Source organism: Chrysemys picta, chromosome 2 (assembly GCF_011386835.1).
Source record: "Chrysemys picta bellii isolate R12L10 chromosome 2, ASM1138683v2, whole genome shotgun sequence".
Classification (NCBI taxonomy): domain Eukaryota; kingdom Metazoa; phylum Chordata; order Testudines; family Emydidae; genus Chrysemys; species Chrysemys picta.
In genome coordinates this window covers 289970870-289997904 of record NC_088792.1, presented here as the reverse complement: position 1 = coordinate 289997904, position 27035 = coordinate 289970870, and the positions used below count along the sequence as shown (strand labels likewise).

At 52.9% G+C, this 27035-nt stretch overlaps 1 protein-coding gene across 1 annotated transcript; it reads left to right on the top strand.

Moving 5' to 3' along the window:
* The first annotated feature begins 19963 nt into the window (after positions 1-19963).
* SPATC1 (spermatogenesis and centriole associated 1) lies at positions 19964-23913 on the top strand. Its single transcript, XM_042847789.2, has 2 exons — positions 19964-20212; positions 22882-23913. Exon 2 carries the CDS (start codon positions 22933-22935, stop codon positions 23212-23214), a length of 282 nt encoding a protein of 93 aa, XP_042703723.2. The 5' UTR covers positions 19964-20212; positions 22882-22932; the 3' UTR covers positions 23215-23913.
* The last annotated feature ends 3122 nt before the right edge of the window (positions 23914-27035 follow it).

The following is a 27035-nucleotide window of genomic DNA, read 5'->3' as shown; positions in this document are numbered from 1 at the left end:
AACTCAGTCCCTGGAAAAATCATGGAACAGGTCCTCAAGGAATCAATTCTGAGGCACTTAGAGGAGAGTAAAGTGATCAGGAACAGTCAGCGTGGATTCACCATGGGGAAGTCGTGCCTGACTAACCTAATTGCCTTCTATGAGGAGATAACTGGGTCTGTGGATGAGGGGAAAGCAGTGGATGTGTTATTCCTTGACTTTAGCAAAGCTTTTGATACGGTCTCCCACAGTATTCTTGCCACCAAGTTAAAGAAGTATGGGCTGGATGAATGGACTGTAAGCTGGATAGAAAGCTGGCTAGATCGTCGGGCTCAACGGGTAGTGATCAATGGCTCCATGTCTAGTTGGCAGCCGGTATCAAGCGGAGTGCCCCAACGGTCGGTCCTGGGGCCGGTTTTGTTCAATATCTTCATTAATGATCTGGAGGATGGCGTGGATTGCACCCTCAGCAAGTTTGCAGATGACACTAAACTGGGAGGAGTGGTAGATACACTGGAGGGTAGGGATAGCATACAGAGGTACCTAGACAAATTAGAGGATTGGGCCAAAAGAAATCTGATGAGGTTCAACAAGGACAAGTGCAGAGTCCTGCACTTAGGAAGGAAGAATCCCATAGATTCATAGATTCATAGATTATAGGACTGGAAGGGACCTCGAGAGGTCATCGAGTCCAGTCCCCTGCCCGCATGGCAGGACCAAATACTGTCTAGACCATCCCTGATAGACATTTATCTAACCTACTCTTCAATATCTCCAGAGACGGAGATTCCACAACCTCCCTAGGCAATTTGTTCCAGTGTTTAACCACCCTGACAGTTAGAACTTTTTCCTAATGTCCAACCTAGACCTCCCTTGCTGCAGTTTAAACCCATTGTTTCTGGTTCTATCCTTAGAGGCTAAGGTGAACAAGTTCTCTCCCTCCTCCTTATGACACCCTTTTAGATACCTGAAAACTGCTATCATGTCCCCTCTCAGTCTTCTCTTTTCCAAACTAAACAAACCCAATTCTTTCAGCCTTCCTTCATAGGTCATGTTCTCAAGACCTTTAATCATTCTTGTTGCTCTTCTCTGGACCCTTTCCAATTTCTCCACATCTTTTTTAAAATGCGGCGCCCAGAACTGGACACAATACTCCAGCTGAGGCCTAACCAGAGCAGAGTAGAGCGGAAGAATGACTTCTCGTGTCTTGCTCACAACACACCTGTTAATACATCCCAGAATCATGTTTGCTTTTTTTGCAACAGCATCACACTGTTGACTCATATTTAGCTTGTGGTCCACTATAACCCCTAGATCCCTTTCTGCCGTACTCCTTCCTAGACAGTCTCTTCACATTCTGTTTGTGTGAAATTGATTTTTCCTTCCTAAGTGGAGCACTTTGCATTTGTCTTTGTTAAACTTCATCCTGTTTAACTCAGACCATTTCTCCAATTTGTCCAGATCATTTTGAATTATGACCCTGTCCTCCAAAGTAGTTGCAATCCCTCCCAGTTTGGTATCATCCGCAAACTTAATAAGCGTACTTTCTATGCCAATATCTAAGTCGTTGATGAAGATATTGAACAAAGCCGGTCCCAAAACAGACCCCTGCGGTACCCCACTCGTTACGCCTTTCCAGCAGGATTGGGAACCATTAATAACAACTCTCTGAGTACGGTTATCCAGCCAGTTATGCACCCACCTCATAGTAGCCCCATCTAAATTGTATTTGCCTAGTTTATCGATAAGAATATCATGCGAGACCGTATCAAATGCCTTACTAAAGTCTAGGTATACCACATCCACCGCTTCACCCTTATCCACAAGGCTCGTTATCCTATCAAAGAAAGCTATCAGATTGGTTTGACATGATTTGTTCTTCACAAATCCATGCTGGCTGTTAATGTACTGCTACAGACTAGGGACCGAGTGGCTAGGCAGCAGTTCTGCAGAAAAGGACCTAGGGGTTACAGTGGACGAGAAGCTGGATATGAGTCAACAGGGTGCCCTTGTTGCCAAGAAGGCGAATGGCATTTTGGGCTGTATAAATAGGGGCATTGCCAGCAGATCGAGGGACGTGATCATTCCCCTCTTTTCGACATTGGTGAGGCCTCATCTGGAGTACTGTGTCCAGTTTTGGGCCCCACACTACAAGAAGGATGTGAAAAAATTGGAAAGAGTCCAGCGGAGGGCAACAAAAATGATTAGGGGTCTGGAGCACATGACTTATGAGGAGAGGCTGAGGGAACTGGGATTGTTTAGTCTGCAGAAGAGAAGAGTGAGGGGGGATTTGATAGCTGCTTTCAACTACCTGAAGGAGGGTTCCAAAGAGGATGGAGCTCGGCTGTTCTCAGTGGTGGCAGATGACAGAACAAGGAGCAATGGTCTCAAGTTGCAGTGTGGGAGGTTTAGGTTGGATATTAGGAAACACTATTTCACTAGGAGGGTGGTGAAGCACTGGAATGGGTTCCCTAGGGAGGTGGTGGAATCTCCTTCCTTAGAGGTTTTTAAGGCCCAGCTTGACGAAGCCCTGGCTGGGATGATTTAGTTGGGAATTGGTCCTGCTTTGAGCAGGGGGTTGGACTAGATACCTCCTGAGATCCCTTCCAACCCTGAGATTCTAGGATTCTATATCTGATGTGTGTGTCTGGACAGAGGCCTGAGGCTGGGCACTTTAAGGGAACTGCGTTGTTTGGACGTCTGAGTAACCAGTGAGGTACGATAGAATTTGTTTTGTGCTGGTTGGTAAATCTAAGTATTGGAAGATCCACCAGCGTTTGGGGTTTGTCTGCCCCGTTCTGTTGTCACCCTAATTGAGTGACCTCAGCTGGCTCCCATGGGCACCATCGTTACACCGTGTAATTACTCCTTGAGAACTGTCTGTCCACCAGTCATGCACCTATTGTGACGAAGTGGGAATTTTTAATAATGTTTTGTATGAATGCTATGTGTGCCTCAGTTTCCCCGATGAGCTGCATGGTGAACTAGGTGGAGGGAAAAGTTGTTTACTCTTTGCAGAGACCAAGAGGTACAGATCTGACTGACACCAGGCTATCTGGGGCCTGGTCCCATGCCCATGGAGGGTCCCAGAAAACAATGGCCACTCCAATTGCCTGGAAATTTGGTACCTAGCAACTGACGACCATGGATGACCAACCCTCGGCAGGAAGCCAGCCGGGTGTGACGAGCTGGAGAACAAAGGGCTGAGGAGGAGGTCAGGTGACCAGGTTTCCCGGGGAACAAGGACAAAGGACAGAGCAGGGGCCAGGTGGGGTCGTTACGTGGGGGGCTGCTGGTCTGGGACTAGAGAAGGGTTGGAGAGCTCTGGGCTCTGGACCGACCCAGCTGGACTTTGCTGTAACTTCCCCGTCTGTGTTAGTGAAGGACTCGCTACGCTGAGTCCAGACACCTAATAACCCCCCTGCATTACCCCGCGGGCTGAGAGTCACTCCAGATTAAGGAAACTGGGGGTGCTCTGTTCCCTTTGGGTTCCCCGTGGTGTTCACTCCAGGTGGACTCGCTGCAGGGAGCTCACAGCATGACCCAGGAGGGCTGAGGGCTCCGAGGGTCGGTCCCCGCAGGCTGTGAAGCCGAGGGACTGACCCCAGTGACAGAGTGTGACCCTCTGGGGGCTGACTCACCGAAGGGGTTTTCCCATGGGCTGTGACAGAGCCGTGCGAGAGCACTGGGCCCATGGTCCCGTCACACCCACCTTACGGTTATTTCATCTCAGCCACATTTCCCTAGTTTGCGTATGAGACTGTCACGTGAGACTGTGTCAAAAGCCTGACGAACATCAGGGTATCTCACGTCTGCTGCTTCCTCCCTGTCCACTGGGCTGGTAATCCTGTCTAAGAAGGATATCGGCTTGGTTTGGCTTGGGTTATTCTTGACAGATACACCTGGCTAACCTTAGAACCGTCTTATCGCCCAGGTGCTTGCAAATGGATTGTTTAATGATTTGTTCTAGTGTCTTTCCAGGTATCGAAGTCAGGCCGACTGGGCTAGAATTCCCCAATTCCTCTTTGTTCCCCCTTCTAAAGACAGGTGCTGTGTCTGCCCCTCTCCAGTCCTCTGGGACCTCCCCTGTCCTCCCGGAGTTCTCACAGCTAATTGCTAACGGTTCCGAGATTGCCTTACGTATCCGAGGATGAATTTCATCAGGTCCAGCCTATTTGAATACATCCAGCGTATTAAAATATTCTTCAACCTGAGCTGTCCAGCCTTCGTGTTCCTTCCCCCGGCTGTTCATGTTCATTGTGCTGAGTATCTGGTCACCATTCGCGTTTTTAGTGACGACTGAAACAAAACAAGAAAGCTATCCGTTTCTGGATGCCATGAGTTCTTAGCTCTCCTTCCCTGCTACGTAGAGGACCCACATGTACCTTCATCTTGCTCTTGCTCCTAATGAAAGGACTGTCTTCGTATTGCGTTCATGTTCCTGGCTAGGTGTAACTCATTCTGGGCCTTAGCCTGTCTGATTTTGTCCCTACGTTTGTGCTGTTCTTTTGTGTTCCAATTTAGCAATTCATCCAGGTTTCCACTCTTTGTCGGGCTCCTTTTTGATTTTCAGGTCTTTAACAAGCTCCTGATGGAGCCAGGTTGGCCTCTTACTATTCTTCTGATCTCTCCTTCACCTTGGGATAGTTGGCAGTTGTGCCTTTAATACTGTCTCCTTGAGAAAATGCCGGCTTTCCTGAACTCCTTTTCCCCATAGATTTTCTTCCCATGGGACTTTATCTCCCAGTTCTCTGAGTTTCTTAACGTCTGATTTTTGGAAGTCCATTGTCCTTATTCTGCTGCCCTGACTCCTTCCTTTCCCTTGGAATCAGGAACTCTATCATTTCGTGATCACTTTTAGCCACATGGCCTTCCACTTTCAGATTCGCTACCAATTTCTCCCTGTCGGTCAGAATTAAGTCTAAAAGGGCTGTCCTCCACTTACTCCCTCCACTTACTTCCTCCACTTGCTGGACAAAAAGTTCTCCCCAGCACATTCCAAGAACTTACTGGAAATGTTGTCCCTTCGATATAACTTTACAAAGCACTGAAAACGGATAAGGGAAGCAAAATACACCAGGCAAACTCCATGGCTGGCAGAGCTAAGGTGTGACAATGCGGTTCTGGCGGAACCCAACTGAGAGTGCCAACTCAGGACAAATTGCTCAAATAGGGCAGTTACAGCCCAAGGCTGGGGTTTTTTCCACCTCTAAGGCAAACCAAACCAGCCAGACTAAGAGGACTTCGGTCTCACCCCACTGGCTAACCGCAAGTCTCACAAGCAATCTCCTTAGACACTCCAGTTTCCCAGTATTACCACCAGTGCCACTCGTTATGGGGACAAATGGTTATGAAAACCAATACCCCAGTAAAAGAAAAAGGTTCTCCTGATCCCAAAGGACCAAGCCCCAGACCCAGGTCAATATACAAATCAGATCTTACCCACAAATCACGCTGTTGCCAATCCTTCAGAATCTAAAATCTAAAGGTTTATTCATAAAAGGAAAAAGATAGAGATGAGAGTTAGAATTGGTTAAATGGAATCAATTACATACAGTAATGGCAAAGTTCTTGGTTCAGGCTTGCAGCAGCGATGGAATAAACTGCAGGTTCAAATCAAGTCTCTGGAATACATCCCCCGCTGGGATGGGTCCTCAGTCCTTTGTTCAAAGCTTCAGCTTGTAGCAAAGTTCCTCCAGAGGTATGAAGCAGGATTGAAGACAAGATGGAGATGAGGCATCAGCCTTATATAGTCTTTTCCGGGTGTAAGAACACCTCTTTGTTCTTACTGTGGAAAATTACAGCAAAATGGAGTCTGGAGTCACATGGGCCAGTCCCTGCATACTTTGCTGAGTCTCAAGGCATATTTGCCTTCTCTCAATGGGTCAGTTGTATAGCTGATGGTCCTTAATGGGCCATCAAGCAGGCTAGGCAGAGCTAACACCAGTTTGTCTGGGATGTCACCCAGCAGCATAGCATAAGTTTGAAATACAGACAGTATAGAGCCAATATTCATAACTTCAACTACAAAAGTAATACACACATATAGACAGCATAATCATAACCAGTAAACCATAATCTTGTCTTAGACACCCCATTTGACCCCCTTTATACAAGATTTGCGTGCCACTACAGGACCTCGGTTGCAACAATGATCTATATGGTCCCAGATTATATCAATAACGTCACACCCCCAACGCAAAATTGATGTAGAAAGGGATGACACAAACATCCCTGACTGCATCCCAAGAGCTCCCCATCCTTGGGTTTGTCTCACTGCAGCTAGTATTGGGGTTAGAAGCCATATCAGAGTATAACAGAAATGGTTTATCAAAATTGTGTTCAACAACATGATTGAACCTCTTTACAAACTCAAGGTAAAACTTGGTTAGAACAATAGTGGATTGGATCTGCTCTTGCAGCATGGTTCCTGTATGTCTCATGTGATCTTGCCAAGAGATAAAGAAAACAGCTACTTTATCCATACAAGCTCTGGCAAATGTTTGGAACCCAATTAATTTTACATTAATGTAGATATTAATGATGTTCATAGTACAGGAATCTTGGCATTTAGCCGTGAAAGCAATATGGTAGTGTGCCTCAGTTTCCCTTTTCATACAGCACATTATGTCTGGAATGTCTTTTCTCCTGTGAAAAGTTCCAATACTGTTTACAGGCATCAACTGTGAAACATCAGTATAACAAGGCCTTAACATAAAATGTGTTCTCATGTATTCCTTTTAACATGTTCAAGGGATTTTCCAACAGATTAGGAACATTGTACATTCTTACAGTTCTTGATAATAGCAACACATTAGTTACAAAATCACCATTAGCATTAACAACAAATACATTGCAAGTGTCCATCTACAATCATGGTTGTCATGCCACACCTTTGGCTCAATACCATTGGGGTTTGGGCATTTTAGGGTTAACCTGTTGCTTCCCTTTGCAAAATTCAGTTCTCTTTCCTCCTTGTCCTGCAGGATCAAACCCTGATTTCTCTTGCTTAACAGAAATCACTGGCTGATGGGGTGGGCTCTCTGTGCTAACAGCTATTAGCAAGTCCTTCCCCTCTCAGCCCGACAAGTAATTTGCATTACCACAGACAGGAGCCAGTCCACCAGTTTTCATATTCGTAACTGCTATCATTTCCAAGGCTGGACTCTGTCTTAAAGAGATACCACACAAATCCCAAGAGCCTGAGGGTGAGAGTTTGCTTGCTCTCCCCCGCATCCTCAAGCATTTAGCCATAAAACTGTTCTGCTTTGAAACACCAGTAACCAAATCTGTCCTCAGACCCTGAAACACAGACTGCTCACTTAACGAATTAGAATGGAGACATTCTTGTTCCAACACCATTGTCTTCCCAACAAGCTGGCCACACACAGCCACTCGGTTATAGGGCTGCTCAACTTTCTTAACAGCTCTTACTCCATCTGAGACCTTCTCAAAGCTACCCACACTGGATCTTTCGAAAGGAAAGTCAGTGAATCCATTCACAACAGAAAATTTTTGGCTGCTAGGAACTGAAACTTCCTTGATTAAATCACTCTCACACCCTTCAGTTGCAGGGAACTGCTTGCACAGATTACCATGAGGATTCCTTTCCCCAGGAGCTTTTCTAAGCAGCAAATCACCCCTCACAGAAATTCTGCCCTTACCCTCTTCACCTAGGGCTTGCTCTAAAGGAACACTTTCCTGAGCAACAACAGACTTTTTCTGGGTCTTACTTACATCCAGGATCACCTTTGGCCCATCAGGCAGATTTCTACACAATTCCCTTTTCAGGCAAACCCATAGACTTCCTAGATAAAAGGTTAGAAACATTTCCCTTCCCTTTGCCACACACAAGTTCAGGAATCCTTTCCTTCTTGCTACAAGTTTCCACACCATCAGTAGGTAACACAACCAAATCACCTTCATGCTCTCCTTGTGCCCCGGCTAGGGTATTACCCTGATTAGACAGAGTTGCTACACCCTTTACCAACCACATACTAGCAATAGGCAAAATATAAGCACCAGAATTGTCTGGTCTCTGGGATTTTGCTAAGACACTAACTGGATGCAACTTAGTTACAGTGCCAGTCTCCCCAGCAGACACAGACTTAGGACCATTCCCTTCCTGGGCTTTAGTTGAATTCAGAACCAACTTTGAGACAACTGCACTAACCTCAACCATCACAGGCCGAAAGGCACCTTCTGTCTGCTCCACAGACAAAGAAGAGCTGGAGACACCTTTTTTTACCAGACACATAGCTCGGGATTTCATTTCCCTTGTCCCAGCACACAGGGCTGTTCACAGACAACTGCTTGGAGACTGGGGTAGCTTCCTCCATAGGCAAGTCAATACCCCTGACAGACACAGGCACATTTCCTTCACTGTCACTATTCTCCACACAGGAAACAGGTAAGGTATAGGGACATTCATCTTCCCCTCTCTCTGCCTTCCCAAACTGCTGACTAGACAAAGCCATCAGCTCACAAGGCTGCCTTGGCTCCTCCAAACTTTTCCTGCCTTCCTCTCCTTTGTCCCAGCACACAGGGCTGATTACAGACAAAGACTGGGAGAGTGGGGCAGCTTCCTTACCAGGCACCTTGCCACTCCCAAACGATAAACTGCTCTTCTTACTACACTGAGCCACTGCCAGCAAATCACAGTTACCCTTTTTCAGGTTCACTTTTACAAGCTGTACTAGCCACCAATGCATCACCCATTGCAACTGCTCTTTAACCAACCAAACTCTCAATCCCAAAATTCAAATTTGGATAATGTGGGGTTTTGACCCAAAGCTTAATTGACCTGGTTCTGTGGATCCAAGCACGACTACGCCACTGTGACAATGCGGTTCTGGCGGAACCCAACTGAGAGTGCCAACTCAGGACAAATTGCTCAAATAGGGCAGTTACAGCCCAAGGCTGGGGTTTCTTCCACCTCTAAGGCAAACCAAACCAGCCAGACTAAGAGGACTTCGGTCTCACCCCACTGGCTAACCGCAAGTCTCACAAGCAATCTCCTTAGACACTCCAGTTTCCCAGTATTACCACCAGTGCCACTCGTTATGGGGACAAATGGTTATGAAAACCAATACCCCAGTAAAAGAAAAAGGTTCTCCTGATCCCAAAGGACCAAGCCCCAGACCCAGGTCAATATACAAATCAGATCTTACCCACAAATCACGCTGTTGCCAATCCTTCAGAATCTAAAATCTAAAGGTTTATTCATAAAAGGAAAAAGATAGAGATGAGAGTTAGAATTGGTTAAATGGAATCAATTACATACAGGAATGGCAAAGTTCTTGGTTCAGGCTTGCAGCAGCGATGGAATAAACTGCAGGTTCAAATCAAGTCTCTGGAATACATCCCCCGCTGGGATGGGTCCTCAGTCCTTTGTTCAAAGCTTCAGTTTGTAGCAAAGTTCCTCCAGAGGTATGAAGCAGGATTGAAGACAAGATGGAGATGAGGCATCAGCCCTATATAGTCTTTTCCAGGTGTAAGAACACCTCCTTGTTCTTACTGTGGAAAATTACAGCAAAATGGAGTCTGGAGTCACATGGGCAAGTTCCTGCATACTTTGCTGAGTCTCAAGGCATATTTGCCTTCTCTCAATGGGTCAATTGTAGCTGATGGTCCTTAATGGGCCATCAAGCAGGCTAGGCAGAGCTAACCCCAGCTTGTCTGGGATGTCACCCAGCAGCATAGCATAAGTTTGAAATACAGACAGTATAGAGCCAATATTTATAACTTCAACTACAAAAGTAATACACACATATAGACCGCATAATCATAACCAGTAAACCATAACCTTGTCTTAGACACCCCATTTGACCCCCTTTATACAAGATTTGGTGCCACTACAGGACCTCGGTTGCAACAATGATCTATATGGTCCCAGATTATATCAATAACGTCACAAAGTTCTCCCCAGCACATTCCAAGAACTTACTGGAAATGTTGTCCCTTCGATATAACTTTACAAAGCACTGAAAACGGATAAGGGAAGCAAAATACACCAGGCAAACTCCATGGCTGGCAGAGCTAAGGGCAATAAGGAGTTTTAAAGTATAGTAGGAACAACAGAAACCCCAGCAATGGGCTAGGCCCGGGGCCTCTGGAGATGGTAAAATGGTGACTCATGATACAGAAAACGTAGCCGTGTTTGATAACTAGTTCTGTTCTGTTTTAAGAAAGAAGCGGGATGATGTGCTCTTATCACATGAGGATGACCACGTACTTTCCAGTCCATTAGTAAGAGGAGAATGTTAGACAGCATCGCCTACGGATAAACATTTTAAAATCACCAGGCACAGATGGCTTGCACCCAAGAGTCTTAGGGTTGGCTGAGGTAATCTCTGCCCGGCTGCTATGAATTCTGATCAATCTTGGACGATCGGGGGATTCCAGAGGACGGGATGAGTGCTAATGTTGCACCAATATTCAAGGGCAAGTAGGATGATCCAGGAGGTACCTACAGGCTGGTTAGCCTGATGGCAGTTGTCACGGATAAAGCTTTGGAACTGTCCCGTGGAGGAAGCCTTTAGTGTGCCAGACCCACAAGGGGTCCCACTCTTCCTCCAGGGCAGGCCACACAGTCTCTTTCCTGGGCCCCTGGGCTCCACGCCCGGAGCTCTGCCCTGCCAGCCCCACTGAGCCAGACCCCAGTACACTTTGCGGGGACTAGTGCACTCAGCCAGTGTTTGCAAAACAGCGTGGAGTTTACTAGTCAGCTGGGACAGGCCTGGCCGGCCCTAGCTCAGCACAGAGAACTGAAGGTAAAAGCATCGTCCGTCTGCCGAGCTGGAGCAATCGGCCAGCCAAGCTGGAGTGGCTGCGTCGCTCTCTGACTCCTTGTCAGTCCCTGGAGAGAGCAGCCGGCCTCCTCCAGAAGCCAGCCCTGGATCCCCTGCCCGACACGTCCCCGTCCTGTGTTCCCCAGGCCGGGCCATGCCGCAGCCAGAGCTTCCTGCCAGGGAGTGTTTACGCCATGGGGCTTCCACTGTCCCTGTGGACCTCTGTTGATCTGGGTCGGTTTCAACCAGTTCCTTAACCACCGTATTCATGCAGCCCAGCCAGCCAGGCGGCACCCACACTTCCTATCCTGCGCTGCCCCCAGAGCAAACCAAACTCTTTCCCCTCCAGTGGGCAGCAATGCAAAGTACAGAGGGAAACCGAGGCACACACACGCTTCATACAAATATGACAGCAAATTCCCACTTTATCCCATCAATGGAAAATAATGGAGACGCTGATACAGAATGAACCGCAAGGAACAGAATTCAGGACAGATGTGGCAAGTGCGGGATTTTTGTTCTACACACTGAATTCACCCACGCATGTTGTGCTGCTCCCCGCAGGGCGTCTCCGAGAGGAGTGGGGAATGAGGGGGGCTGGGTGTCGTGTGCTGGCTGGGTTGGGACTGGTTACATTAGCAGAGACTGAACGCAATCACCGCTTATGCTAGAGAGGCCTGGGCCTGGATGTGAATGCGCCATGACCGGGAAGCCAGGCCAACTGCACTTATATCGGGGCTTCTCTGCATGGCCGGACGGGGGATGGGGGAAAGCCCCTGCCAGCGCTGGGAGAAGGTGACATCCCTCCCTCTGCTTCCAGCGCCGCCTGCGAGCCCCAGCCCCACCTCGAGCCGGCCCTGGCTGCGAGCCCCCTGAGCCACACCCTGGTGGAGACGTGCACGCGCCGCAGGGCTTAGCGCCCCCAGCCAGTGTTTGCAGCGAGACCCGGCGCAGGGGTATTCGCCGCTGGAGCCCAGCACTGGCCACCCTTCGCTCAGCGCAGAGAAGCAAAGTGACGAGATCGTCCCTCCTGGCCAAGCCAGGGCATCAGCCAGCTACGCTGGCGCGGGACCGTCTCTGGCTGTGCCCTGCTCTCCTGCCCAGAGGTGGGGCATCCCCCTCCCCCCTGGGCTGCCCGAGGTGCCCGTTTCCCTGGCCTCTGTGGCTGTTTGCTCAATGGCCCCTCCGAAGCCCAGGTGGCTAAGCAGGGATTGAGGTGCCTGCTTACAGGTCCAGGGCTGGAAATGTTGGTCTTGTCTGCACTAGCGATGTGTCCCAGGCTGACGGGAGGCTCAGCGCGGCCTAGCTGCAAACCGGGACAGCACCGAGCCGCGGGCAGCGCCAGCTCCGGGCCTGTGTCTGCCCTGTGCCCAGCCCCGATTCCTGGTGCTGCCCTGGGCCAGTGGGGAAGGGGCCGGGGAGGCAGGCCACAGTGCTCAGCCTCCAGCAGGCTCCCTGCCCCCAGTGCACCCGGCAGCCCCTGTCCTCACCCTGGAGCCTGCAGGCTCCCTGCCCCACGCTGCCTTGCACCTGACCACAAATGGTACGACTGGCCCTGAAACAACCTAGTGCTGCCTTGCCCCCCCACCCTCACCCCCCGTGGGGCCTGGCCCCCAGGAGCTCTGCTGGCTGGGCCGGCCACGGCGCTGGAAGGAGCCTGTCCCTGGCCTGGCTCCGCGCCTGCCCACCATTAACGTGCGGCGAACCCTGGTCTGGTCCCTGGGCCAGGTCCCCGCTGCTCCCCCTTTGTGCACAGCCCGCTGTTTCTGACACCCCGGCTCTGCCCCATGTACCTGTCGCTGGCGGAGGGCTGGTCTTGGCCCCCTCCCAGCCCCAGCATGCCCCTTCGGGGCCCCGGGCGCAGCTGCCTCCGGCAGGGCACACACTGTGGTCCTGTTCCCACATGCCCGTGTGCTGCCTGCAGGCCCAGCTCCAGGTGCCTGCTGTGCCGTGGGCACAGGGGCCATGCGGGCGCTGGTTGCAGCCGTGAGACATGGTGCCTTGGCACAGGGCCTGGGCGGAGCAGCCGGGGCCTGGGACTCCCGCGTCCCTTTGTGACGCCTTCCATGGAACTGGCCAAAGGTTCCGGGGCCAGGCCAGCCGGGGGGCCCTGGCCGGGCCATTCGCTGCTGCCCCCCAGCAAAGCCAGAGGGAGGGGGTGGGTTGGCACGTGCTGGGGAGTGGCAGGTGCCTGTTTACCACAGGGCAGGAGGGGGCGTGGGGAGCAAGGGAAGGGGCAGAGCAGGACAGCACCTCTGTGCGCTGTGCCCCAAGCTCCTACTGGGTGGCTGGAGACGCCCTGTGGCCGGGGCCCCCTTCCCGGCTCATGCTAGCTCCCCACCACTGGCTCCCCCCCAGCCCTGTTAGCACAGGACCGGCCAGGGGAGCCCCTAGGCTCTGGTGTTGAAGCGGGAGCTTACATCACAATGTCTGCCAGGTGCCCTGCTCATGTCATCACCACCGGCCAGCCACCATCCCAGCAGTGGAGGCCAGAGGGGGGCGCATGGCCAGCTCCCAGTCCACCTAAGCCCCTGAAATCCCTTTCCCCATGGCGTCGCTGGCAGGCGCAAGCCCCCTTTCTCCGGGGATGGCCGTGATCAGCTGCTACGAGCGGCTGAGAATGGAGATCCAGGCACTGATCACTGAGAACAAGGAGCTCAGGAAGCTAGTGGACTTGATGAAAGAGAACCAGGAGCTGAAAAACGTCCTGCGGAACCAGTCGCTGAGCGGCGAGACGTCACTGTCCACGGTCGCCTCCAGCAGGTCCAATGAGAGACAGCAAACCGGTGTCCTTAGCCCAGGTCAGGCAGGGCTCGGGGACAGTGCCGTGGCGGGGGGTAGGCAGCTGGGGTCTCCGGCATGGCCCCAGGAGCTGAGCTGGCTGGACGGTCCTGAGGAAACCCCAGTGTGCTTCGAGGTGGGGCACCCCAGTCCTCTCTAGGGGCACTTGAGGCCCCACATGCTTCCTCACCAGCTGGGAGACCATTTTCTCCAGCCACCTGCTGGTGGCTGGGCCCTGAGCTGTACACAGGGCATTCCTCCTCTATACGGCCCATACGCAGCCCTGCGCTGTGCCCTGGGGCAGCCCTGTTCTCTGGGCAGCAGTGCTGCTCAGATGTGGTCCCTGCCCAAGACGCTTGCCAGGCCAACCAAGCCCAGACACCCAGTCTTGGCACAGGTGCCAGGCCCTGCTACTGCAAACCCACTGCTGGCTAGATTGTCCCTGCAACGCTCTGCCTCCGAAGGGCCGGCTTTGACTGGAGAGCGGCAGAGGGCTGCAGGTGCCTGGGCGGGATCTCGTCTCTGCCCAAACCCTGTGGAGGGGACGTGCTATGAAGAAAACACAGGGTACAGCTCCCCCAGCACTCCCCATCCCCCCATTTGCACCCCTGCCCAGCACCCCTTTGCATCCCGCACACGGGGAGCCAGGGAGGGCAGGGTACGCTAGGAAGTGAGGTGGTGTCCGGCAGGCAAGGACGGGCCCTGCTCGGAGGAGGGAGCCTGGCACCCACCCACTCGCAGGCTAAGGGCAGGCACCTCCGGCACTGCCCTCCCTGGGCTTTCTCCCCAAGCAGCGGGGTAGGCGAAGTGCCCGGCCTGGCTCCAGACCCCTGTGGGACCGAGCAGCCGTCAGGGCAGCGTGTGCCAGGCTAGGCTATCGCGTGCCCAGGGGTGACAGGCGTTACCAGAGACCCATCTCCACCCCTGCAGGCCCCGCAGCCGGGTCCCAGCTCTTCCGCCAGAGCACCTCCCGGCTGTGGGACGACTCCATTGAGGAGGGGCAGCTCGCCAGCAACCTGTTCGTCTCGGGCTCCAGAACGTCCTCCCGGGCCAGCAAGACATCGATCTCTGAGGGCCAGGTCTCTGAGGCCAGGGCCCGAACCCCCGAGTCCTCCTACCGGAGCTCCACCGACTCCAGCAAAAAGTACATGCACACCCGGCTGCCCTCCAGCGTCAACTTCAAAGGTAACAGCCCCTGCCTCGGGGCGGGGGACACACACACACATGTCTGGGGGGGTGTTTGTGTGTATATGTTCATGTGGAGGGGTACATGTGCATGTAGGGTGTTCATGTGGGGGCTATGTGTGTCTGAGAGGGTGTTCGTGTGTACATGGGGGATTATGTGTGTATGTGGGGTGCTTTGTGTGTGGGGGGGGTACGTGTGTTTGTGGGGGTGCTTGTGGGGGGTAAATCTGATGAGGGTCAACAAGGACAAGTGCAGAGTCCTGCACATAGGAAGGAAGTATCTCATGCACCGCTACAGGCTGGGGACTGACTGACTAAGCGGCAGTTCTGTGGAAAAGGACCTGGGGATTACAGTGGACGAGAAGCTGGATATGAGTCAGAAGTGTGCCCTTGTTGCCAAGAAGGCTAACATCATACTGAGTTGCATTAGTAGGAGCATTGCCAGCAGATCGAGGGAAGTGATTATTCCCCTCTATTGGGCACTGGTGAGGCCACACCTGGAGTATCGCGTCCAGTTTTGGGTGCCCTGTGGCGGGTTCGATCACTGAAACCCCCTTGGGACTGTCACCTAATGTGCCGAGACTACCTCTGAGCCCGTTTTCTCTGCCAGTTTGGGCCTCCAGAACCCTGCCTTGTCGAGCCAGACACGCTAGTCTGCTCCAGCACAGACCCAGGGTCTGAACCACATGCCCCAAAGCTACAGACTTAACTGAAAACAGCTTAAGAAATGCTTCTGTCTCCAGCAACCAGACCCAGCTCCCAATGGGCTCTAAGCCCCAAATCATTTTACTCTGTATAAACTTTATACAGGGTAAACTCATAAATTGTCCCCCTCTATAACACCGATAGAGAGATATGCACAGCTGTTTGCTCCCCTAGGTATTAATCACTTACTCTGGGTTAATTAATAAGCAAAAAGTGATTTAATTAAGTATAAAAAGTAGGATTTAAGTGGTTCCAAGTAATAACACACAGAACAAAATAAGTTACGAAGCAAAATAAAACAAAAACATGCAAGTCTAAGCCTAATCCATTAAGAAGCTGAATACAGATAAAATCTCACCCTCAGAGATATTCTAATAAGCTTCTTTCACGGACTAGACTCCTTCCTAGTCTGGGCCCAATTCTTTCCCCTGATACAGTCCTTGTTCCAGCTTAGGTGGTAACTAGGGGATTTCTCATGACTGGAACCTCCCTTGTTCTGTTCCACCCCCTTATATAGCTTTGGCACAAGGCAGGAATCTTTTTTCTTTCCGGGTCCCCATCCCTCCTTCTAACTGGAAAAACACCAGGTTTAAGATGGATTCCAGTACCAGGTGACATGGTCACATGTCCTGTGGGACCCCAGCCTCCATCCTTCCTGGCCTGACTCACAGGAAGGCTTGCAAGTAAACAGAGCCATTTACAACCAATTGTCCTAGTTGATGGGAGCCATCAAGATTCCAAACCACCATTAATGGCCCACACTTTGCATAATTACAATAGGACTCAGAGTTATATTTCATATTTCTAGTTTCAGATACAAGAATGATACATTCATACAAATAGGATGATCACACTCAGTAGATTATAAGCTTTGTAATGATACCTTACAAGAGACCTTTTGCATGAAGCATATTCCTGTTACATTATATTCCCACTCATAAGCATATTTTCATAAAATCATATGGAGTGTAACGTCACACCCCCCAATACAGAAAAGATGTGGACAAATTGGAGAGAGTCCAGCGGAGGGCAACGAAAATGATTAGGGGGCTAGGACACATGACTTATGAGGAGAGGCTGAGGGAACTGGGATTGTTTAGTCTGCAGAAGAGAAGAATGAGGGAGGATTTGATAGCTGCTTTCAACTACCTGAAGGGGGTTCCAAAGAGGATGGATCTGGACTGTTCTCAGTGGTGGCAGATGACAGAACAAGGAGTAATGGTCTCAAATTGCAGTTGGGGAGTTTTAGGTTGGATTTAGAAAAAACTTTTTCACTAGGAGGGTGGTGAAGCACTGGAATGGGTTACCTAGGGAGGTGGTAGAATCTCCTTCCTTAGAGGTTTTTAAGGTCAGGCTTGACAAAGCCCTGGCTGGGATGATTTAGTTGGGGGTTGGTCCTGCTTTGAGCAGGAGGTTGGACTAGATACCTCCTGAGGTTCCTTCCAACCCTGATATTCTATGAGTCTATGTCTGTTGGGGGGTATGTGTGTATCTGGGGGTAAGTGTGTTTGTGGGGGGTACCTGTGTTAGTGGGGGATGTTTGTGGGGGAGTACATGTATTTGTAGGGGTGTCTGTGTGGAGGGTACGTGTTTGTAGGGGTGGGGGTGTTTGTGTGGAAGATACGTGTGTTTGTGGGGGGGACGTGTGTATGTGGGGGCACATGTGTATGTGTGGGTGTTCGTGTGGGGGGTACATGTGTCAGTTCTGGGGGTGTGGGGGGCTCAGGGCTGGCGCAGTTCCTCGGAGCCGCCGTCACTCCGGACACCACCCCCTAAGGCCCTGGCCACTGGGCGGCTCTTCAGGGCTCTGTCCAGTCAGTGCTGACTGCCCCCGGGAGTCTGGGGGAGGGGGAGTCTGGGGGGTCCCACCCACCCCAGGACACAGCACCCCACCTCAACCCACTTCACTCCCTGCAGCTTTCTCCTGACAGTCACCCTGAACGTCCCTTCCTTTCACCCCATTCCTCCTAGCCCCATGGCTCTGAATATCCCCCCCAGGGCCTACACCCTCAGTGCCCCCCCACAGTTCTGAATACCCCCCACAGGGCCTGCACCCTCAACGACACTCCCCCCACCCGGCTCTGAATACCCCCCACAGGGCCTGCACCCTCAGTGCCCCCCCCCACAGTTCTGAATACCCCCCACAGGGCCTGCACCCTCAACGACCCCCTCATGGCTCTGAATACCCCCCAATCTGTACCCTCAGTGCTCCCCGCCCCCAGGGCTAGGGTTGCCAACTTTCTAAGTGCACAAAACTGAACACCCCTGCCCTGCTCCTTCCCCGAGCCCTTGCTCCGCCCCTTTGCCTAGGCCCCGCCTCCCACTCACTCCATCCCCCCTCCCTCTGTCACTCGCTCTCCCCCACCCTCGCTCACTCGCTCATTTTCATTGGGCTGAGGCAGGGGGGTGGGGTGCAGGAGGGGGTGAGAGCTCTAGCTGGGGGTGCGAGCTCCAGGGTGAGGCCATAAATTAGGGTGTGGAAAGGGGCTCCAGGCAGAGGCAGGGGGTTGGGGTGCAGGCTCTGGGGTGGAGCTGGGGATGGGGGGTTTGGGGTGCAGGAGGGGGCTTTCGGCTGGGGGCTGGAGCTGAGGGGTTCAGCGCGTTGGAGGGGGCTCTGGGCTGAGGCAGGGGGTTGGGGTGGGGGAGGGGGTACGGGCTCTGGGCTGGGGGTGTGGGCTCTGGGGTGGGACTGGGGATGAGGGGTTTGGGGTGCAGGAGGGGGCTTTCGGCTGGGGGCTGGAGCTGAGGGGTTCGGCGCGTTGGAGGGGGCTCTGGGCTGAGACAGGAGGTTGGAGTGGGGGAGGAAGTACGGGCTCTGGGCTGGGGGGGTGGGTTCCAGGGTGGGGCCAGAAATGAGGAGTTCCGGGGATGTGGGGGGCTCAGGGCTGGTTCAATGGTTGGGGGGTGGTGTGGGGTGCAGGCTCCAGGAGGGAGTTTGGGTGAGGGAAGGGGCTCCAGGTTGGGGCAGGGAGTTGGGGTGTGGAAGGGGGTGCAGGCTCTGAGCAGCGCTTACCTCGGGCGGCTCCCTGAAAGCCGCGACGTCCCTCGGTCCCTAGGTGGAGACGCGGCTGGGCAGCTCTGCGCGGTGCGCTCTGCCTCGGCCCGCAGGTGCCGCCCCCACAGCTGCCATTGGCTGCGGTTCCCAGCCAATGGGAGCTGCGGAGCTGGCGCTTGGGGCGGGAGCGTGGGCAGCACGCAGAGCCCCAGTGGACACCCCTGCGCCTCGGAGCCGCTTCCAGGAGCTGCGTGAAGCCAGGCAGGAAACCTGCCTTAGCCCCGCTGCGCCGCCAACTGGACTTTTAACGGCCGGTCAGTGGTGCTGCCCGGAGCCGCCAGGGTCCCTTTTCGACCAGACGTTCCAGTCAAAAACTGGCCACCTGGCCACCCTATGGCTCTGAATACCCTCACTGGGCCTGCACCCTTCGCGACCCCCACCCCAGTTCTGAATGCCCCCTCACCAGAGCTGTCTCTGGGCCAAGCAGCTGGATTTAGCTCCCTCTCCTCTCCCCCCTCCCCGGCCCGGTGCTGGCTCCCCAGCCCCTTCCTTGGTGCCGGTGGCTGTTCTCTGAGCTGCCCTGGGGTTGCCAGTGGCTCTGTGGCGCTGAGGTGCCAGCTGTCAGAAGGAGGCCCCAGGCGCGGCTGGGCCCAGCACCTCCCAGCTCCAGGCCTCTTCTGTGTCATCCGGCTGGGGCTGTAGGGCGGGCGGGCTGGGCCAGGCCTTTCCACTGTGCCCATCCCGCCTCAGCCCCCGAGCTGGTGCTGGTGGTGGGAGCCGGTGCCAGAGCAGGGCCCTGGGGCAGGGCCTGGGGAGGCGTCCGTAGGGGCAGTGCCCAGGATGGACAGATTGGCATGCCCAAGGCAGTCAAGCGCCGGGGCGGTTTGCTTTGGCGGCGTGCCTCGCACTCCCTGGCAGGGCTGGGGCTGGTCTGGTGCTGTGGGGACATTCACCGCGGGCTCTTGGTCCCCTGCAGCCTCCACAGACAGCGTCCCCCACAACGTCTCGCCATGGGACTCCAACCTCAACGACACGGTCTTCACCGAAGAGATGCCCTTGCTCCCGCAGAGTGCCTCCTCCCCCACCAGCAGGGTCGCCCCCGTCAGCTTCCATATGCCCCCGACCCCACAGGACCCCCAGCGCCCACCGGACGTCAGGCCCAAGGAGATGACGCGCAAGGTCTTCCGAGCCGCCGATAGGCCCCAGACACAAGGGGCCACTTCCAAGCCCAGCCTGGCCAAAGGTAAGCGGCCGCTACTGTGCGGCCTGCGGGTCGTGGTCACAGCAAGAGCCCCAGGCGAACATGGCCCGGCTGGGGAACCCCCGGTGGCTCTGTGGGAACCAGACAGCTGGGAATGAGGTGGCCTGGCTGGTATCTCTGCCTGTGTCCCGGCCCCGGTGCCGTGTCTCATCCAGGGGGAAGTTACCGCACAGCCACGGCCGGGCAGACACGGGGAGGGGTCAGTGTGCACACAGGGCGAGGGAGCCGGGGGCATTGCCATAGAAACGTGGCTTGTTTGCACAGATTCGTGCCTGCCAGTGAGGGTCACCATCCAGCTGATTCCTACTGCTGGCGCCCTGGGGCGGCCGGGGCCAGAGCGGGCGACTCCCTGACCGGCGTTCCTGGGGCCTTGCAGATCACAACCAGCTGACCTGGGAACGCATCGTGGGGGAAATCGCCTTTCAGCTGGATCGCAGGATCCTCTCCAGCATCTTCCCCGAGCGTGTGCGGCTCTACGGCTTCACCGTCAACAACATCCCTGAGAAGATCATCCAGGTAGGAGAGCAGCCCAGGGGTGGGCAGGCCTGGCTCTGCAGCTGGCACGCTGCTAACGCTGGCCTGTGCGCGGAGCTGCGCCCTGGGGTGCTCCATCTCACCAGGACAGGGACAACAAGGTGCTTTCTGCTGGAGCTGAAGCCAATGGGGGCCCCCTCTTGTGTGTACCCCAACTGCCAGAGGGTGGGGCTCATTACCTACCCTGGGCCATTTCCAGCCTGCTGGCGAATGCCAGCCCGGGCAGCTGGATCGTCTCATCAGCCCCAGAGCAGCCTGGCAGGGCAGGGTAAGCTCCCCACAGCGCCCTGCCCCTGGGCGAGAGGGGAGGGTCCAGCCCTTGCTCTGCGGCACAGGCAGCCTGGGGCAGCTCGGAGGCCCCAGATAGGGGCACATTATGCGCTCCCCAATGGGTCGCGATGGGGTATGGCCAGGTGGATGCCTGGCCACTAGAAAAGGGGCTGAGAATCCACCTGCCCATCTCACGCAGGGCCCCTTGGAGGGTCAGGGCTGTGGGTCACAGCAGCGTCAGCAGGGGTTCAACAGGGCCCTAGAGGCAAAGTGCCCAGCCCCATGCCCAGCCCCCTAAGATAGAACGCTTCACCTGCCGCAGTCTGCGGGTGGGGAGAGGTGGGACTAGCCAGGGCTGCCCCGTGCAGACAAGGGCTGCTTAGCTTCGTAGACCCGAATGGCTGCACCAAGGGGCCAGCGCCAGGGCGCGACCCACGCTGCTGACGGGGCCACACCTGGGCAGACAAACCGCGGGGAAGGTTCCCCGAGCATCAGGCAGCTCCATCTGGCAGGGGGACAGATCCTCTGGGGAGCGTCTCCTAGGGAAAGGGTAGGAAGCCATGGCCACTGCGTTCACAGCCAGAGCCGCCCGACTCAGGACGAGCCTGCCCAGGCCCTGGGCTGCATGGACGAGACGGGCACTGACAGAAATGTCCCCCTGAAAGGTACACGGCCCTTTAAACTAGCCCTTCCCGTCCTGTGGCCATGCTCCAGGGACAGGCCCTGTTGTAGCAAGACAGCTCCCCAGCCCTGCCAGCCCCAGCTCCCCAGAGGGGTAGCCCCTGGCCCAGCTAGCCCCCAGCCCAGCCCACCCAGGCTCACGGCTCCCCTGCGGGGCAGCTCCCAGCCCAGCCAGCCCTGGCTCTTGGCTACTGTGACAATGCGGTTCTGGCGGAACCCAACTGAGAGTGCCAACTCAGGACAAATTGCTAAAACAGGGCGGTTACAGCCCAAGGCTGGGGTTTTTCCACCTCTAAGGCAAACCAAACCAGCCAGACTAGGAGGACTTCAGTCTCACCCCACTGGCTAACTGCAAGTCTCACAAGCAATCTCCTTAGACACTCCAGTTTCCCAGTATCACCACCAGTGCCACTCGTTATGGGGACAAATGGTTATGAAAACCAATACCCCAGTAAAAGAAAAAGGTTCTCCTGATCCCAAAGGACCAAGCCCCAGACCCAGGTCAATATACAAATCAGATCTTACCCACAAATCACACTGTTGCCAATCCTTTAGAATCTAAAATCTAAAGGTTTATTCATAAAAGGAAAAAGATAGAGATGAGAGTTAGAATTGGTTAAATGGAATCAATTACGTACAGTAATGGCAAAGTTCTTGGTTCAGGCTTGCAGCAGCGATAGAATAAACTGCAGGTTCAAATCAAGTCTCTGGAATACATCCCCCGCTGGGATGGGTCATTCAGTCCTTTGTTCAAACCTTCATCTTGTAGCAAAGTTCCTCCAGAGGTATGAAGCAGGATTGAAGACAAGATGGAGATGAGGCATCAGCCTTATATAGTCTTTTCCAGGTGTAAGAACACCTCTTTGTTCTTACTGTGGAAAATTACAGCAAAATGGAGTCTGGAGTCACATGGGCCAGTCCCTGCATACTTTGCTGAGTCTCAAGGCATATTTGCCTTCCCTCAATGGGTCCATTGTATAGCTGATGGTCCTTAATGGGCCATCAAGCAGGCTAGGCAGAGCTAATCTCAGCTTGTCTGGGATGTCACCCAGAAGCACAGCATAAATTTGCCATACAGACAGTATAGAGCCAATATTCATAACTTCAACTACATCACTGATACATAGATATAGACAGCATAATCATAACCAGTAACCCATAACCTTGTCTTAGACACCCCATTTGACCCCCTTTATACAAGATTTGGGTGTCACTACAGGACCTTGGTTGCAACAATGATCTATATGGTCCCAGATTATATCAATAACATCACAACTACCCAATGGGGAGCCCCTGGCCCAGCCAGTCCCCCTGACCCAACCAGCCAGGCCTGGCAGGGCAGCCCCCACCCAGCCAGCCAGGCTCCCATCTCTGACAGCAGATGGCACCCGCTGTTCAGAGGACGGTGCAGGAGCCCTGCAGTATCAATTGTGGGGTAAGCTGCCCCAGAGGAGTTCCTCTGAGTCTGTCCCGGGGAGCTGGCTCATGCCCGTCTGAATTCTGAGTTAGGGGTTAGCAGTGACTCTGGCCAGCGGACTCTCATCCCATTTCAGACTCCAACATGTAGTGGCAGTGAGTCCCGCAGGCTGACTGTCGGGCTGAATCCGGTCTCCTCTGTTCTGCCCCCCCGAGATAAGTTAACTGGGGTTTCTGACCTCAGGGTGCCCAACCCCTCCCCTCAAACCACTCCTCTTTTCCAGGCATCCACCAACCCCATCTCCAATCAGGTGGATGAGCAGCAGTGCACAGCGATGACGCGGCGCTACCTGGAAATCATGAACCGCCTGAAGGCGGTGGGGTACAACCCATGCATGCACCCCAGCTTCACCGAGTACATCGTGAACGCCTACGGCATTCTGCGGGAGCGGCCAGAGCTGGCCGCCTCTGAGAGCGGCTCCTACAACAACGTGGACTTCCTGCGCAAGGTGGTGCTGGAGACGGTGCCCGAACCCGTCCGGGACAACGCTGTCATTCTGCTTGAGTGCCTCGCCCAGCTGGCCAAGGATGACGGCAAGCCCATGTTCATCTGGTGAGCCCAGGCCGGCCTGCCCGTGCGCCGCAGCGAGCCAATTAAACATTCAGCAAAAGGCCCAATGCCCCAGAGCTTCATTTGAGACCAACGCGGCACGAGAGCCAATGAACTTTAGACCAACGCTCTCCGGGCCTCGTCTCCAAGCCGTGCCCAGGACCAGCCCCCGGGTAGTCTCGGCACATTAGGTGACAGTCCCAAGGGGGTTTCTGTGATCAAACCCGTCACAGGGCACCCAAAACTGGACGTGATACTCCAGGTGTGGCCTCACCAGTGCCCAATAGAGAGGAATAATCACTTCCCTCGATCTGCTGGCAATGCTCCTACTAATGCAACTCAGTATGATGTTAGCCTTCTCGGCAACAAGGGCACACTGCTGACTCATATCCAGCTTCTCGTCCACTGTAATCCCCAGGTCCTTTTCCACAGAACTGCCGCTTAGTCAGTCAGTCCCCAGTCTGTAGCGGTGCATGAGATACTTCCTTCCTATGTGCAGGACTCTGCCCTTGTCCTTGTTAAACCTCATCAGATTTACCCCCCACAAACACCCCCACAAACACACGTACCCCCCCCACACACAAAGCACCCCACATACACACATAATCCCCCATGTACACACGAACACCCTCTCAGACACACATAGCCCCCACACGAACACCCTACATGCACATGTACCCCTCCACATGAACATATACACACAAACACCCCCACAGACACGTGTGTGTGTGTGTGTGTGTGTCCCGCCCCGAGGCAGGGGCTGTTACCTTTGAAGTTGACGCTGGAGGGCAGCCGGGTGTGCATGTACTTTTTGCTGGAGTCGGTGGAGCTCCGGTAGGAGGACTCGGGGGTTCGGGCTGTGACCAAGCGGTTCTGGCGGAACCCAACTGAGAGTGCCAACTCAGGACAAATTGCTCAAATAGGGCAGTTACAGCCCAAGGCTGGGGTTCTTTCCACCTCTAAGGCAAACCAAACCAGCCAGACTAAGAGGACTTCGGTCTCACCCCACTGGCTAACCGCAAGTCTCACAAGCAATCTCCTTAGACACTCCAGTTTCCCAGTATTACCACCAGTGCCACTCGTTATGGGGACAAATGGTTATGAAAACCAATACCCCAGTAAAAGAAAAAGGTTCTCCTGATCCCAAAGGACCAAGCCCCAGACCCAGGTCAATATACAAATCAGATCTTACCCACAAATCACGCTGTTGCCAATCCTTTAGAATCTAAAATCTAAAGGTTTATTCATAAAAGGAAAAGGATAGAGATGAGAGTTAGAATTGGTTAAATGGAATCAATTACATACAGTAATGGCAAAGTTCTTGGTTCAGGCTTGCAGCAGGGATGGAATAAACTGCAGGTTCAAATCAAGTCTCTGGGATACATCCCCCGCTGGGATGGGTCCTCAGTCCTTTGTTCAAAGCTTCAGCTTGTAGCAAAGTTCCTCCAGAGGTATGAAGCAGGATTGAAGACAAGATGGAGATCAGGCATCAGCCTTATATAGTCTTTTCCAGGTGTAAGAACACCTCTTTGTTCTTAAATTACAGCAACAAAGTATGGGCCAGTCCCTGCATACTTTGCTGAGGTACAAGGCGTATCTGCCTTCTCTCAATGGGTCCATTGTATAGCTGATGGTCCTTAATGGGCCATCAAGCAGACTAGGCAGAGCTAATCTCAGTTTGTCTGGGATGTCACCCAGAAGCATAGCATAAATTTGCCATACAGACAGTATAGAGCCAATATTCATAACTTCGACTACAAAACTGATACACACATATAGACAGCATAATCATAACCAGTAAACCATAACCTTGTCCTAGACACCCCATTTGACCCCCTTTATACAAGATTTGGGTGCCACTACAGGACTTTGGTTGCAACAATGATCTATATGGTCCCAGTTTATGTCAATAACGTCACACCCCCAACGCAAAATTGATGCAGGAAGGGATGACACAAACATCACTGACTGCATCCCAAGAGCTCCCCATCCTGGGTTCTGTCTCACTACAGCTAGTGTTGGGTTAGAAGCCGTACCAGTGTATAACAGAAATGGTTTATCAAAATCATGTTCAACCACATGATTGAACCTCTTTACAAACTCAAGGTAACACTTAGTTAGAACAATAGTGGATTGGATCTGCTCTGGCAGCATGGTTCCTGTATGTGCCATGTGATCTTGCCAAGAGCTAAAGAAAACCGCTACTTTATCCATACAAGCTCGGGCCAATGTTTGGAACCCAATTAACATCGAATAAATGCAGATATTAATGTTCTTCATAGTCCAGGAATCTTGGCATTTAGCCATGAAAGCAATATGGTAGTGTGCCTCAGTCTTCCTTTTCATACAGCACATTAGGTCTGGACTGTCCTTTCCCCTGTGAAAAGTTCCCATATTGTTTATATGCATGAACTGTGAAACACCAGTGTAACAAGGCCTTGTAACAGAACGTGTGTTCTTATGTATTCCTTTTAACATGTTCAAGGGATTCTCCAAAAGATTAGGTACATTGTATATTTTTACAGTTTGTGGCAATAGCAACACATTAATTACAAAATCTAGCAATAACAACAAGTTCATTGCAAGTGTCCATCTACAGTCATGTTTGTCATGCCACCCCTTTGGCTCAATACCATTGGAGTTTGGGCATTTTAGGGTTAACCTGTGGCTTCCCTTTGCAAAATTCAGTTTTCTCTTTCCTCCTTGTCCTGCAGGATCAAACCCTGATTTCTCTTGCTTAACAGAATTCACTGGCTGATGGGGTGGGCCCTCTTTGCTAACAGCTATTAGCAAGTCCTTCCTTTCCCCGCCAGGCAAGTAATTTGCACTACCCCAGACCAGAGCCAGTCCACCAGTTTTCATATTCGTAACTGCTATCATCTCCAAGGCTGGACTCTGTCTTAAAGAGATACCACACAAATCCAAAGAGTCTGCGGGTGAGAGTTTGCTTCCTCTCCCCCGCATCCTCAAGCATTTAGCCATAAAACTGCTCTGCTCTGACACATCAGTAACCAAATCTGTCCTCAAACCCTGAAGCACAAACTGCTCATTTAAAGAATCAGAAAGGAGACATTCCTGTTCCAACACCATTGTCTCCCCAACAAGTTGGCCCCACACAGCCACTTGGTTATAGGGATGCCTCAATTCCTTAACAACTTTTACTTCCTCTGAGACCTTCTCAAAGCTACCCACACTGGATCTTTTACAAGGAAAGTTAGTGGATCCCTTCACAACAGACAATTTTTGGCTGCTAGGGACTGAAACTTCCTTGATTAAATCACTCTCACACCCTTCAATTGCAGGGAACTGCTTGCACCGAGTACCATGAGGATTCCTTTCTCCAGGAGCTTTTCTAAGCAGCAATTCACCCCTCACAGAAATTCTGCCCTTACCCTCTTCACCTAGGGCTTGCTCTAAAGGCACACTTTCCTGAGCAACAACAGACTCTGTCTGGGTCTTACTTACATTCAGGATCACCTTTGGCCCATCAGGCAGATCTCTACACAATCCCCTTTCAGGCGAACCCATAGACTTCCTAGATAAAAGGTTAGAAATACTTCCCTTCTCTTTGCCACACACAAGCTTAGGAATTTTTTCCTTTTTGCTACAAGTTGTTAAACTGTCGGTAGGTAACACAACCAAATTACCTTTCTGCTCTCCTTGGGCCCTGGCTAGGGCATCACCCTGATCAGACAGAGTTGTTACACCCTTCTCCAACCACACATGAGCAACAGGCAAAATACAAGCACCAGAATTGTTTGGTCTCTGGGATTTTGCTAAGCCACTAACTGGATGCAACCTAGTTATGGGGCCATTCTCCCCAGCAGA

Excerpts from the sequence above, each read along its gene's own strand:
- SPATC1 (XM_042847789.2), top strand. The coding sequence starts at position 22,933 with ATGACGCGGCGCTACCTGGAAATCATGAACCGCCTGAAGGCGGTGGGG.